At 40.2% G+C, this 14,433-nt stretch overlaps 1 protein-coding gene across 2 annotated transcripts in view; it reads left to right on the forward strand.

The window, feature by feature from the left end:
• XPO6 (exportin 6) overlaps window positions 1–14,433 on the forward strand; it is a 103,051-nt gene that overhangs the window by 17,109 nt on the left and 71,509 nt on the right. For both annotated transcript variants that reach the window (XM_041748196.1, XM_041748197.1), the window contains exon 2: window positions 13,855–13,945. In XM_041748196.1, coding sequence (XP_041604130.1) covers window positions 13,855–13,945 — 91 coding nt within the window. The remainder of the gene's footprint in view (window positions 1–13,854; window positions 13,946–14,433) is intronic.

Raw genomic sequence — 14,433 nt, forward strand, 5'->3', positions numbered from 1 at the left:
ACCCTGGGCCAAAGGCAGGCGCCAAACCGCTGCGCCACCCAGGGATCCCTTAAAATAGTTTTAGATTTACTATGAATGTTTTTAAGGTGTGTCATCAGATATTTTCCAGAAAGTTTACACCAGTTTATTTTTCCCATCAGCATTGGGTAGTCTTAAGAAAATTGTTGCAAATTTCATAGGTTAAAAAACTAGGGCAGCCCTGATGGCCCAGGGGTTTGGCGCTGCCTTAAGCCCAGGGTATGATCCTGGAGATCCAGGATCGAGTCCCTCATCAGGCTCCCTGCATGGAGCCTGCTTCTTCCTCTGCCTGTGTCTCTGCCTCTCTCTCTCTCTCTCTGTGTCTGTCATGAATAAATAAATAAAATCTTAAAAAAAAAAAAAAAGCTTCATTGTTCCATAATATCTTTTTGGGCGGGGTGTAGGAAAAGTTATCACCAACTTAGATTTTATTTTTATCTGTTTTTTGGATTTTTGTTTGTTTTTGCTACCTGTATCCTCCCCTATTTTTCTCTATAGGATTTATAGGTCACACTTGTAGGTTTATTTTTATGTTTATTTACTATTTACTTAAGCATTCTTTATATTTAATGTATTAGAAATGATGCCTTAACATATTTTCCCCCACAAAATAAACATAAAATTTACCATTTTTACTTTTAAAGATTTTATTTATTCATGAGAGAATGAATTACTATTTATTTAAAATTTACCATTTAAAAATGTACAGTTCAGGGACTCCTGAGTGGCTCATCAGTTGAGCGTCTGCCTTCAGCTTGAGGTATGATCCTGGGGTCCTGGGATCGAGTTCCACATCAGGCTCCCTGCAGGGAACCTGCTTCTCCCTCTGCCTATGTCTCTGCCTCTCTCTCCACATCTCTCACAAATAAATAAAATCTTTTTTTTAAAAAAAGTACAGTTCAGTAACATTAAAATATGTACATTCACGATGTTGCATCTGTGTCCTCATTCCTAGCTTGGCGTTCATTCAGGGGATTGTCACCTGTACCCCAGGTGGGAGCAGTATTGGAGCACATTCTTCTGAGCCCTGTCTTCCCCTTCTCATTTTTTCTTTCCCACAGGAAGGATGTATCTCCTGATTTATTTATGATGGGTGTTGGGGAGAGCCCACCACCATTGGCCCACATTTCAGGTGTGAGGTCACTGTGGCAGAATGATGCCTAGCTTTGTCCTTGGAGTTCTCTCACCTGCTTATCTTCAAGAGAAGCTTGTTTCCTGCTGTACCTTCCTATCGTTATTAGGCCTGGCTGGTCAGTTCAGGATGGGAATGAGGAGGCATTGCGGCTTTGCCAGTCGTGAAGAGGACAGTGCACTTTGATCTGCACTTGATTGCTTGAGCCTATGTAGCAATTGGATAGAACCTGGAAGGGAGTAAGGAAGTGATTATGCTCCTTCAAATCCCAGCAGTCTGTAATACAGTCTGGAGGTTTTTTTTCCAAAAGGAAATGTTATTTTAACTGATATTTAAAATGCCAGTGCTGTCGACATAATTGAGGATGAAGGTGTCATGGGTTTTACAAGACTTGCTCTTAAACAGTTGCAGGTAGTAAGACAGCTGACATGAAACCCTTTATGTGTGAGCTGTAGTGTTGATTGGGATTTTAGATTTGCAGTATGCGTTTATAGTGCTCTATCAACTTCATACTCATTCATTCCCTGCAAGGTAATGCCAGCTCACTCATCATCCTTACAGCCCTAGAACTCTGTGTCCTTTAAGGGGGAGCTGTCCCTGAGGACTCTGCTTGGCCCTCCTCAGGGCCTTCATTTCACCAATAGCTGGTTGATTTTGGCAAGATACTCTCTCTGAGCTTCATTTTTGTCCTCTGTAAAAGGAGGTTGGGCTTGCTCTTCTCTGGGGATTGTATTTCTCTCTTAAGAGTTTGTAGTTCTGTTTTAGGATTTCTTGATAGCATGCCTTGTGTTAATGTGCCCGGTATCTCTTGCATTTAATTGACTAGGCACGCAGATATAAATATTCATCCTCCTGGGAGAAGTACCTGGGAAAATGCAGCAGATGGAATTGTGAAGAGAGAGCCTATTTTGGGCTCTATTACTCAGTTATCTTAGACAGTTTCTTGCAGAATAACTATTCTTATCATTTGCTTTTTTTTGGCTGTGTAATTAAAGCTTTCCACTATAATATAAATAAATAAGCATATCACTTATATGTATTTTAGCTGCTAGTGGGATATGCTTGCTGCCCAACCAGCAGATGCAAAATTTTTAACGCTTAGGTTATGTACTCTTCTTTTTCAAAAACTGTGTGATCGTAAGCCTGGCATCTAAGAACTATCAGTTTCTCTTGCCTGTTGTATCCTTGTCTCACTTTCTCTTTCCTCTCAGCTGGCTTGGAGCAGTGAGGAGCAAAGTGGGAGGGTACTAATCCAACAATTTTTTTTTTTTAAGATTTTATTTATTTATTCATGGTAGACATAGAGAATGAGAGAGAGAGAGGCAGAGACACAGGCAGAGGGAGAAGCAGGCTCCATGCCAGGAGCCCGATGCGGGACTCGATCCTGGGATTCCAGGATCTCACCCTGGGCCAAGGCAGGCGCCAAACCGCTGAGCCACCCAGGGATCCCCCTCCCACAGAAGTTTTAAAAAACTTTTTATTTGGAAATAATTTCAAGCTGACAGAAAGATTGCAAGGAATGAATAGTACGAAGGACACTCACACCTTTACCCAGACTCCACTATTGTTAACATTTTTCCCTATTTGCCTTATTATTTTCACCTTTTCTCTATATACACATGTACATACATATATAAATGTTTGCACACACATTTCTTTTTCTGAACTGTTGGAGAAGAAGTTGCCTACGTCATGGCCCAATGACTCTATGTAGTGTATTTTCTATCAGGGGTATTCTCTTACAAAGCTACAGTCTGAGGTCTATCAACCTCAGATAATGTAACATTGGTTCAGGACTTTTATCTGATGTACCGTCTGTATTTCAGTTTTGTCCTTTGGCCTAATTGTGCCCCTTGTAGCATTTTTCCTCCCTTCACAGGATCTACCCTTAGAATCAAGTGTAGTATTTATTTGTCATAACTCCTTAATCTTCTTTAGATTTGTTTTACATTTTTGAAACTAGTGTTCCTGTCCAGTGGTAGCTAATTGGTTCTTCTGTTTTTATATATTGGCCAGTATAGTACATGGATAGGTTTTCCCAGCATAAAACATACTGTCCTCTGTGTACAAGATGTTTCCTCTAATTGGTCCCTGGGGGGACAGAAAATGCTGCATCGTTATCACCACCACAGTGGCACCAGTTGGGCTTTTTGGCCTAGATGCTTGGCAGTTATCCTTCTTCTACCTCCTAGTCCTCAGCAGTAAACAGAACCCTTTTGTTCTTAGAAGAGACGGAGAATCAACCCAAACCCAAGAAATTCTGTGCAAACCCAAGAAAACTGGGAAGTATTTTTTGCCATTGGTCAACTCAATGGTTGTTTTAGACTAAAGCAGAAAAGTACTTTTTAATGATTAGAATTATGTTCAGATGTGGCTAAAGTACATTTTTTTTTTTTTGTTAAAGTGCATGTTTTAATCAGATATTAATCTGATCATCATGCATCAGTATCTGCATGATGATACTGTACTAAGGTATATCCATAATTACTCTCAAAGGGGAAATATTTTCAGGGTTAAGCTGTAGGCAAGACAACAAGCAGCCCTTCTGAAGTGAATGCATAACTTCAGTAGTTAGTTCCAGACATGCATTCATGGAATCGTGGTAAGTGCAAATCTTCCCTGGCCTTCCTTTCCCAGAACGTGGCGTGTCTCCGTTTCTTTCCTATAGTAGAAAACGTTTTTTCCTGTAGCTTCTGTAAATAATTTTTGGAGTTAATTAACTTCACTGTACATCTGTAACCCTAGATTACCCCTCTGTTTAGACTTGCCTCTTCCTCTTTGTCACGGGCAGGCTAAGGGACACCTGGACACTGGCATGGATGCACTGGAATCCGGATACTTGGTTTGCTGCTCTCTAGCTGTCTGCATGTGAGCAAGACACCCAGCACCCTGGGTTTCAGTGCCTGCCCTTCTGAGTGCTGGACTTCCAAGGTCCAACTAGTTTCAACACTGTTTTTAGAGAAGTAAAGTGAGATTTCTACTTAATCCTGATGTGTGGTTTCGATTCGTTTTTCTTCTTTTCTTTACTCTTTTCTTTTCTTTCTTTTTTCTTTTTTTTCAGGATAGTATCTACCATTTGAGAGAGCAGAGACAGAAAAGTGGGAGAAGACCTGTGAATGTTGCCTTACTCACTGGGGCTTCCTCTACAGTCTTTCCTGCTTTCTAGAGTTTTGACCTGAGTGACTTCAGAGGGGCCAGAGAGATGTCACATTGATCCATCATGCCTTCTTTTAAGCTTTATATTCATCTCATGTTTGTACTCAGGCCTGAAGGCCAGACCTGAAGGCCAGAGGGACTTCTTTGCTTATCTGTTTTCTTTGCCATGAAGAGAGTAGGGAAGAAAGAGTGTTCTTTAGAGCTTTTGAACACCCACAATAATTGTGGTAGCTTCCCAGTAAGTTTATATGAGATTGAGTATCTTTACTAATGGCATCTATTATAACACTTCAGGTATGCTTTGCATACTTTTCAGCTTGGTCAGCAGCTAGTACAGAATCACTTTTCTCAGAAACCTTTATATATAGGCAAATGGAATAATATTGTTCTGGATATACCACAGGAATGTTTGAATGGGACTCTGGGATGCTGGTCCTCATTTTTTTAGCTTTGGTGTCAGGGATCCCATGAACCTAAATACAGGAGGCTTATATGATTTACCTCTGTGTAGGATGTACAAAATGTGGCTTTTGGAAAAGGTGCCAGAAAGCTTGAGAAAAGCTTCCTTAAAAAAGTCATTATTTCCCCCAGCATCGATTTTGTTGAAAGGTTATGCTTTCTGTTTTTATTTGTTTATTATTATTATTTTTAAAAGTAGACTCCATGCCCAGCATGGAGCCCAATGTGGGGCTTGAACTCAAGATCCTGAGATCAAGACCTGAGCTGAAATCAAGAGTCAGATGCTTAACTAACTGAGCCACCCAGGCACCCTACAGGTTATTTTTTAGAGGGGCGTGTTTTAGAGGCAGTTAGATAAAGCATTACAAATTTTAGTCAGAGTTTGAGAAATCTGTCATGTAGGTGCCTTAAGGAATAAAGCACCATTTTATCCACCTTCAGTCTCTGTTTTTTTCTTTTTAAAGATTTATTTATTTATTTATTTATTTATTTATTTATTTATTTATTTATGAGAGAGAGAGAGAGAAAGAAAGAGGTAGAGACACAGGAGGGAGAAGCAGGCTCCATGCCGGGAGCCCGACGGGAGCCCGACGGGAGCCCGACGTGACACTCGATCCTGGGACTCCAGGATCGCGCCCTGGGCCAAAGGCAGGTGCTAAACCGCTGAGCCACCCAGGGATCCCCTATTTTTTAAGATAAATTGTTAGCAGTCTTCTATGTAAAAAAAAAAAAAAAAGAAAGAAAGAAAGAAAGAAAAGGTTTATTGAGTGCTTGTGAGCAAAGGTCATTGTGGTCAGAGGCCATAAAGGGGGAAATTTAAATAGTCAGATGTATCTTAAATTTGGAGAGATTACCAGTATTCCTGAGAAACTAAAAATGATACTGTCTTCTTGTTCCTTTTTCTCTCCTAAATTCGGACTAAAATATCTTATGTACTGGTCCATGCTGGGTGTGGCAGAAAAATACAGATGTGGTAGAAAATAGCAGAATCTCTTTCCAGACATTTTATGTTCTGGTAGGGAGAGAGGCCCATTACTGAAGAAGTGTTAACAGTTATAGATTTGGGTTTTGGCCCTTACTTTATTCCTGGCAGTGTGTTCACTGTGTGCTTTAAAACAGATTATTTAACCCTTAGGATGATCCCATGCATTGGATTCTCTTATCCCCAGTTGGGCACAAAAGGGAAAAAAGTGACATTAAATAACTAGGCTGAGGTTGAGGTGCATTTGGATTCAAACCCAAGGAACCCAAGCCCAGAGCCTGTGCTGTTTCATCATGCCATGTTGAGCTGACCAGAGGAGAGGGCCACGGGCAAAACTATGGTACTGATTACATGACAAGAGACATGAGATACAAAGAAGGGAGCCGTGCTGTGACCTTTGGTTTTGTGAGAAATTTCATGAAGGTAAAACTATGATTGCAGATCTAGGAGCAAATGCAGGATGGGAATAGACATGTGCTTAGGAGGCCATGAGTATTCAGACTAGAGCAATGGCTTCTTGTGAGTGGTGGTCAATCAGGCATGCTTCCTTCTCCTTTCATCCTAGTAAACTTCTCTACCTTCTTCAGAACCCAGAGTGTATTATCTCCTCTGTGAAGTTTTCCTTCTCAGACAGAGTTAGTTCCTTTTTGGCTCCTGAAGCCATTTATACATGTGTCACTACTAGATGATGTAAACCATCATATTCTTTTTTGTTATAGGCTCTCCCCATTTCTGCCCCAGGCTACCTTCAGTTCCTTGAAGTCAGGGGCAGTCTTACTCATCATCATTATATCTCAGGGGCCTAATGCAGTGTCAGTTACTTAGTGAGCATTGAACTTGTTTGTTTAATGAATGGCGGAGTTTCTCAGTCCAGATTCAGAGACCCTTTAAAGCTAGAGTTAGAATAATTGGGGCAGAGAAACAATATTTAGAAGAATTTATCTGGTGATGAAGTACAGATTGGATTGGGATTGGGAAAGCTGACATTAAGGTGACCAGGTTAAGAGAAATTATTAACCTAGGCTGGAAGGGATTAGGGCCTGGTAGAAGTAGTGAGGGAAAAGGTACAATTCTGGAAGTCAATGTAAAGCAGGAGCCAGCCAGCCTGATGACTTCAGTTGTGGGCATAGAAGATATAAGGAAGAGTCAAAGAAGATTTCAGATTCTGTGATCCTTCCCCTTTTAGGTTTTTCTTGTCATTTATTAGGTGATTATGGGTGTTGGTTGACTTCGTTGTTCCTTAATAAATGAGTCAATAGTAGATAGGTCTCTGAACTCCTGAACTGTGAGCAGTACGATAAAAGGAGCAGATAAAGTCAAAGCAGGCACAGCTGAAAGCTCCTCCACTTCACAGATTTTTACTCTTTTGGAACAGAAAACTGGTTTATTTTAGATACACAGCTCTCTGAGAGTATCTTCTGAACCAGGTTTATTTTCTCTTCTTACCTCAAGGTTTTAATTTGCTGCTGAGGTAAGCCAGCGAACTCTTGGGGAAGCATACATAGGCTTTTGGGATTGTAATCCTTTGTGTTGTTACCCTAACAGCCCTAACAGAAAAAAACATAGGTGATTGCTCCCAGCAGTCCAGGAGTCTCCCACTCAGATGTGACCTGCAGGCCCCCAATTGCTCTCAGTAGTTGTGTTAATGTAAGGAAAAAACACAGCTTCTAAATTCAGTATCTGAAATACCAACCTGAATGCTAAAGATAAGTAGGATGTTAGTTTTTTAAATAATGTATGTGCATTTACAGAAAAGTACGCAAATCGTAAATGTAAAGATTTTCCTTGTTTGCCTAACACTCAGATCAAGAAAATAGAATGTTACCAACATTTCAGAATCTCTTTTCCCTAAAGATAGCCATTATTGTGATTATAAAGCACCGCAGGTTCATTGTCCTTGTTTTTAAAATTAACATAGTGAATAATGAAGAATGTGTTTTGGTGACTTTTACTCAACGTTGTGTTTGTGAGATTCATCTATGTTGTTGCATGTAGCAATATTTATTCATTCTTGTTGTCTTATAATATCTCCTGATGAATAAACCAGAATTGATCCATCCCACTGGTGATGGTCATTTGAGTTCTTTTGACTTTTTTGAATATTATGAATAATGGTACTGTGGACATTTGTGTACTTTTTTTTTTTTTTTTGGTACACTTGTACAAATTTCTGTTGGGAGTTATCAAGGAATAGAATTGCAGGATCATAAGGTATGCATTGTTCAGCTGCCACTGGTTTTCTTTTTAAAAATCATTTTGTTTTAAATTCCAGTAGAGTTAGCATACAGTGTACATACATATATTAGTTTCACGTGTACAGTTTAGTGACTCAACACTTCTACACATCACCCTGTGTTCATCATGAAAGGTGCACTCCTTAGTCCCTGTTGCCTATTTTACTCATCCCCTCATCAACTTTCCCTCTGGTAACCATCAATTTATTCTCTGTAATTAAGAATCTGTTTCTTGGTTTTTTTTTTTTTTTTTTCCTGTTTGCTTATTTTTGTTTGCTTGTTTCTTAATTCCACATATGAGTGAAATCATATGGTATTTGTCTTTCCCTGACCAGCTTATTTCACTTAGCATAATACTCTCTAGCTTTATCCATGTCGTTGCAAATGGCAAGATTTCATTTTTTTTATGGCTAAATAATATTCCATTGTGTATATAGGCCACAACTTCTTTATCCATTCATCTATCGATGGATTTTTGGGCTGCTTCTATAATTTGGCTGTTGTAAATAATGCTGCTATAAACATAGGGGTGCATGTATCCCTTTGAATCAGTGTTTTTGTATTTTTTTGTATATACCCAGTAGTATGATTACTGGACATAGGGTAGTCCTATTTTTAACTTTTTGAAGAACCTCCATACGGTTTTCCACAGCAGGTGCACCAGTTTGCAGTCCCACCAGCAGTGCATGAGGGTTCCATTTTCTTCACATCCTCACCAACCCGTTGTTCTTGTGTTGTTGGTGTTAGCCATTCTGACAGATGTGAGGTGATATCTCATTGTAATTTTTTTTAATCTTTTTTTTTTTAATTTGTATTTATTTATGATAGTCAGAGAGAGAGAGAGGCAGAGACACAGGCAGAGGGAGAAGCAGCTCCATGCCGGGAGCCTGATGTGGGATTTGATCCCGGGTCTCCAGGATCGCGCCCTGGGCCAAAGGCAGGCGCGAAACCGCTGCGCCACCCAGGGATCCCCTCATTGTAATTTTGATTTGCATTTCCCTAATGATGAGTGAGATGAGCATCTTTTCATGTGTCTGTTGGCCATTTGGATGTCTTCTTTGGAGAAATGTCTGTTCATGTCTTCTGCCATTTTCATTGGATTGTTTGCTTTTTGAGTGTTGAATTGTATCAGTTCTTTATATATTGTGGATACTAACCCCTTATCACGTGTCATTTGCAAATGTCTTCTCCCATTCAGCCAAATAGTTTTCTAAAATGATCATACCAGTGCACACTCCCACCAGCCGCACTATATGCATATTCCAGTTGCTCAACATCCCTACCAATACTTGTTATGGTCTTTTTAATTTTAGCCATTTTGGTGATGTGTAGCACTGTCATGTTTTTAATTAGCATTTTCCTAAACTGATGGGGTTGAACACTTATTTTCTTGTATAGGCTTTTTGAATACCTTACGATGAATTTTTTCCCTGTCAAAAACATGGAGTCATTTGTTTTTCCTTATTGATTATACTCTAAGCCCTCTGTTAGTTATCTGTGTTGGAAATACCTTTCCCCATGTTGTGGCTTTCTTTTGCACTCTCTTTGTTGCAAGAAACGAAGAGAGGTTGCACTCTCTTCATTTGATGAACGTTCTGATTTATCTTTTCCTTTATGTTTAGTACTTTTAGGTGCCTTTAAGAAATTTTCCATACCCCAAGGTCATGAAGATAGTCTATATTATCTTCTAGAAGCTTTATTGTTTTACCTCTCATATTTTATATCTGCAGTCCAACTGGAATTTTTTTGTGTGACTGTGCCTTTTTTTTTTTTTAATTAAAAAAAATTTATTCATGAGACACACAGAGAGAGAGGCAGAGACACAGGCAGAGGGAGAAGCAGGCTCCATGCAGGGAGCCTGACGTGGGACTCGATCATGGGTCTCCAGGATTACGCCCTGGGTTGAAGGCGGCAGCCACCAAACCGCTGAGCCACTCGGGCTGCCCCTTTACTTTGTTTTAATTTAATCTTATCTTTCCTTTTTTTCTTCCTGTTCTAGATCTTAACTCCTAAGCACAAGTTGAGAAGCAGTTGGGGGTATTTGAATCCTGAGTGTGCTTTATAAATTAGTGCAGTGCTTGAATAATCTTTGGGATTTGGGGCCTTCTCTTCCTACCACATGACATGACACTTGGTTTTTGTTTGATGTTCTTTGTCCCTTTATTACTGGAAAGTGTAGTCTGCATTTATTATTACTCTTCTTACTTGCCTTTAATTCCTAAACCCATGGCAATCTGGATTTTGGCTTCACCACCTGCTTGAAACATCTGGCAGAGGTTCCGGTAGCCTTCTTGCTGGTTGAAGTGACTTCTCCGATATCCTTTGACCGTTTGCAGGTCTTGAGTCTATCCTTTATGTTTTTAACATATCTTTTCTAATTGTATGACTTTGACAAAGCCTCAGCCTCCTTTTTATCTCCTGTAAACTTACATAGTTTCAATTCTGAAATCCAGTTGGAAAAGCCTCACATATAGATAGGTTTGGACAAAGCACAGAAAGCCTGAGGATGTGAATCTCCAGTTTCAAAGTCGGCCCGACCACTTCTATTTTTTGTTGTTATTTTTGGTCTGTTTTCATTTGGTATTTCAGACCGAATGCAAATGATAGCATTTGCTATGAATTAGATAATTCTTTGAATTATGAATTCAAAGATATGAATTAGATAATTCTTTATACCTAGCAGCTTTACAGGGGTCACCGTGAGGTAGGTATTAGTACTGCAGTTATAGAAGTGATTGAAAATGCAAGCAACATGCTGTTTGTTCTTGTTGGGAAACACCTGGTGATACAACTAGATTAGGTTTTTAGTTTTTGATGTAACCATCATTTGATGGAGAGCATCCAATCTGTGATCCTTGTGGATATTTTTATCTTTTTGCTTTTCTGCTGGAATGCTTTGGTTGGAGCAGGGGAGGGATGGATGGGACTGGGAATGGAGTTAAAATTGCATTCTTTGGAGAGATTGTCCTAAACTTGCCCCGGTAGCATTTAATGCATGGCTGGTAATTGTCAGGTTCACAAACTTCTGCCTCAAAAACCAGTACAAAATAGACCTTGACGGTTGATTGCCTGAATGTGATTAGTTCAGGTGTTTTCAAGGATCATGATTCTGAAATGATTCACTACAAGAAAAAGTTGTGGGGTAGGTGGGATTTGAAGATGTGTCCTTAGTTTTCAGGGACCCATTTTGGATCCAGAACTACTGATTTATTTTAATAGCTGACTTAAGTGCAACAAATCTCTTAATTTATGTTAATTTTAACTTGAAACTTTTTTGCCAGTAACTTGAGGTTTTTCTTTGATTCTTTCAGATCTTCCCAGAAACTTTATATTTTAAAAAAGATTTTATTTATTTATTTTAGAGAGTGAGAGCGTGCACGAGTGCATGAACAGGAGGAGGAGCAGAGGGAGAGGGTGAGGGACAAGCAGACTAATAAGCACAGAGTTCAATACAGATTCAATCCCACAACGCTGAGATCATGACCTGAGCTGAAATTAAGAGTTGGAATTTGACTGAGGCCCTTCAGGTGCCCTGAAACTTTTTTTTAAAAACACCAAATCCTTTTTTCTTTTTTAAAAAGATTTTATTTATTCATGAGTGAGACAGAGAGGTAGAGACATAGGTGGAGGGAGAAGCAGGCTCCCCATGGGACTCGATCCCTGAGATCACGACCTGAAGGTAGATGCTCAACCACTGAGCCACCCAGGCATCCTGCAAATCCGTTTTTCAAATGAAATGGGTGTACCAGGTTGATTTATGAAACAGACCAAAGCATTCTTTTATTTATATCAATTCATTTTCGGTTGAATTTTCAGCATTTTCCTAGAAAGTGAGAACAGTGAGGATGTTCTCATCAATGCAAAAATTTGAAACAGGTTAAAAAAGTTCGCAGGTTTGTTTTAGCCTGACATTCCAGTTATTTTTCCATTTGAAAACAAAAATGTGTAGTTTTTTGTTTTGTTTTGTTTTGCTTTTTAAAGATTTTATTTATTTATTGAGACACAGAGAGAGGCAGAGACACAGGCAGAGGGAGAAGCAGGCTCCACACAGGGAGCCCGACGTGGGACCCGATCCTGGATCTCCAGGATCACACCCCGGGCTGCAGGTGGCACCAAACCGCTGCACCACCGGGGCTGCCCTTGTTTTGTTTTTAAGTAGGCTCCATGCCCAGTGTGGGGCTTGAACTCACAACTCTGAGATCAAGAGTTATGCGCTCTCTCAACTGAGCCAGCCAGGTCCCCTAAAATGTGTAGTTTTTAATAAAACAGCTTAAGTTGTGATCCAAGGATATTTATCAGTTGAACTGATGCGTTGGTTTGAAAAAAGTAAGATTAGAGGGCTGATCTTGATCATAAATAGAAAATTCAGACAACTCTCAAATGCCAAAGCTATTATACAGTAATTCATCAATCAGCGTGTCATTGTGAGTTGTCATGGCACAGCTGTTCATATATGACCGTGGCATGGAAGAGACAGCTGTACCTGACACTGCTTGAGTGGAGGAGCCCCTGTGTGCTCTGCAGTTGTTTGCATGTATTGGTTGATATAGACGGGCTGGTGTAAGCCTGCCTCATCCTCTATAATTAATACCTGTCCTAAGAGACTTCATCCACAGAGATATCCCAGGTTCCTCAATGTCTTCAAAAATCAGTTGCCAAGTGGAGGTTCTGGTAAATATTAGTTTGATACATATATTTGAGTGTGGTCTTGTTTTAAAGTACAGTTTTCACAGTCTGATCTCACTGGGGGCAATGGAGAGGGTATGGAGAAGAGAGGATGAGGATGGTGGGGAGACCCGAATAAAGAGATAATTAAGAAATCAGAACTTCTCTTGATTATCTCTGGGTAGATAACACCAGTGAGGATTCAGAAATGGTCTAGGAATGCTCACCTTTCTGCAGACGGATGAGTGAAGGAGTGTGGATTCCGGACTCCTTGCTTCAAATGATCCCTCCTACTAGCGTCGGAGAAGAGTCGTAGATTTGGGGCTCTACATGGAAGAGCGAGAAGATGGGCATTGGGGTCGAGAGCCCCTCTCCTCATTTGCCACCCAAGCAGCTCTGCTGAGAGTCCAGCGGGCTGTTGTTCTGTGGCTAGGATGTGTTCATGTTGAGTTCCTGCTCCACTTGGCTCTCAGCTGCCTTGACCTTTGTCTCTGCTGGTGGCTCATGCCAGACGGAGAGTTGTCAGAACAGGTGACTCCTGACATGCCTTCAGAAACCCCCAGGATCTAGGCAGCAGTTTAACTGCAGTTCTGAATCAAGAGATGGCTGATTATTTAGACTTGGGGCAAGTATAATATCGACAGGAAATCTATAGGGAGCCCTCCCCTTCTCCCTGAGTCTCTTCACTTTGCCTGTTTAGTCAGGACCAGGGGCTATTAATTTTTTTTTTTTTAAGATTTTATTTATTTAATCATGAGAGACAGAGAGGGAGAGGCAGAGACATTGGCAGAGGGAGAAGTAGGCCCCCTGCAGGAAGCCCGATGCAGGACTCAATCCTAGGACCCCGGGATCATGACCTGAGCTGAAGGCAGATGCTCAACCACTGAGCCACCCGGGCATCCCTGTTAATTTGCTTTTAATATGTTTCCGGAATTAAATTTTGAGGTATTTGTTCCCTTTTCCTTAGCATAAATAATTGAAAATTGGTTGCACAGTAATATGAATTTATAGAGTATACTCAAAATTTGGGTTCTGAGCCAGCTGGGAAATTCCCTTCAGTTTTTCTGAATCCCATGCATTTGAAGAATGTTGAACCAAGATGTTTGAGGAAGTAAATTACCATTGCTGTTGAATGTGACCTGGAGAGAAGTGAGGAAAGTAGCACTGATACAGTTACTGATTTTTTTTCTTTCAAATTCCTTTGTTAGGCATCTGAAGAAGCCTCCCTCAGGGCATTGGAAAGTCTGATGACAGAATTTTTCCACGATTGTACAACCAATGAAAGAAAACGTGAGATAGGTAAGTGTTGAGTTGTCAAGAGTCACTTAAAATGAAAAGGCCCTAGTGAGGAGGAAGGAGTTTATTGCCTGGGCTGGTCAAGCCTGCTTGTTTCCCTTGGAATTCTTGCTTTTTTTGCTCTTACTTTGCTAGTCGGTGTCATCTGCGAATCTAGCTGTGTAAGGGCTATATACAGTCCATGGGCCCACTATAATCCGTAGCAATGGATTTTCTTTCCTTTGGCTAAGTGTGGAAAACCCTTCCTTCTGCTTTGTTCTTAATTTCAGGATTGTTGAACTTCTATAAGAGAAACCTGAGACTATTAACTTAAAACTCACAGAAGTGTCAAAATGATGTAGTTTTGGTGTGTGGAAGTCTAATCCAAACCTTATCTAGTGTCCAAAGGTCCTTTAATTGGTATTCCTTTTGGGGGCTTCTTGCTTCTTTTTTCTTATCTCTACTATTGTCTGTCGCATTCTGTAAGTTTAATGAATAAAGGTTTCAAACAA

This window comes from Vulpes lagopus, chromosome 3 (assembly GCF_018345385.1).
Source record: "Vulpes lagopus strain Blue_001 chromosome 3, ASM1834538v1, whole genome shotgun sequence".
In the NCBI taxonomy this organism is placed as follows: domain Eukaryota; kingdom Metazoa; phylum Chordata; class Mammalia; order Carnivora; family Canidae; genus Vulpes; species Vulpes lagopus.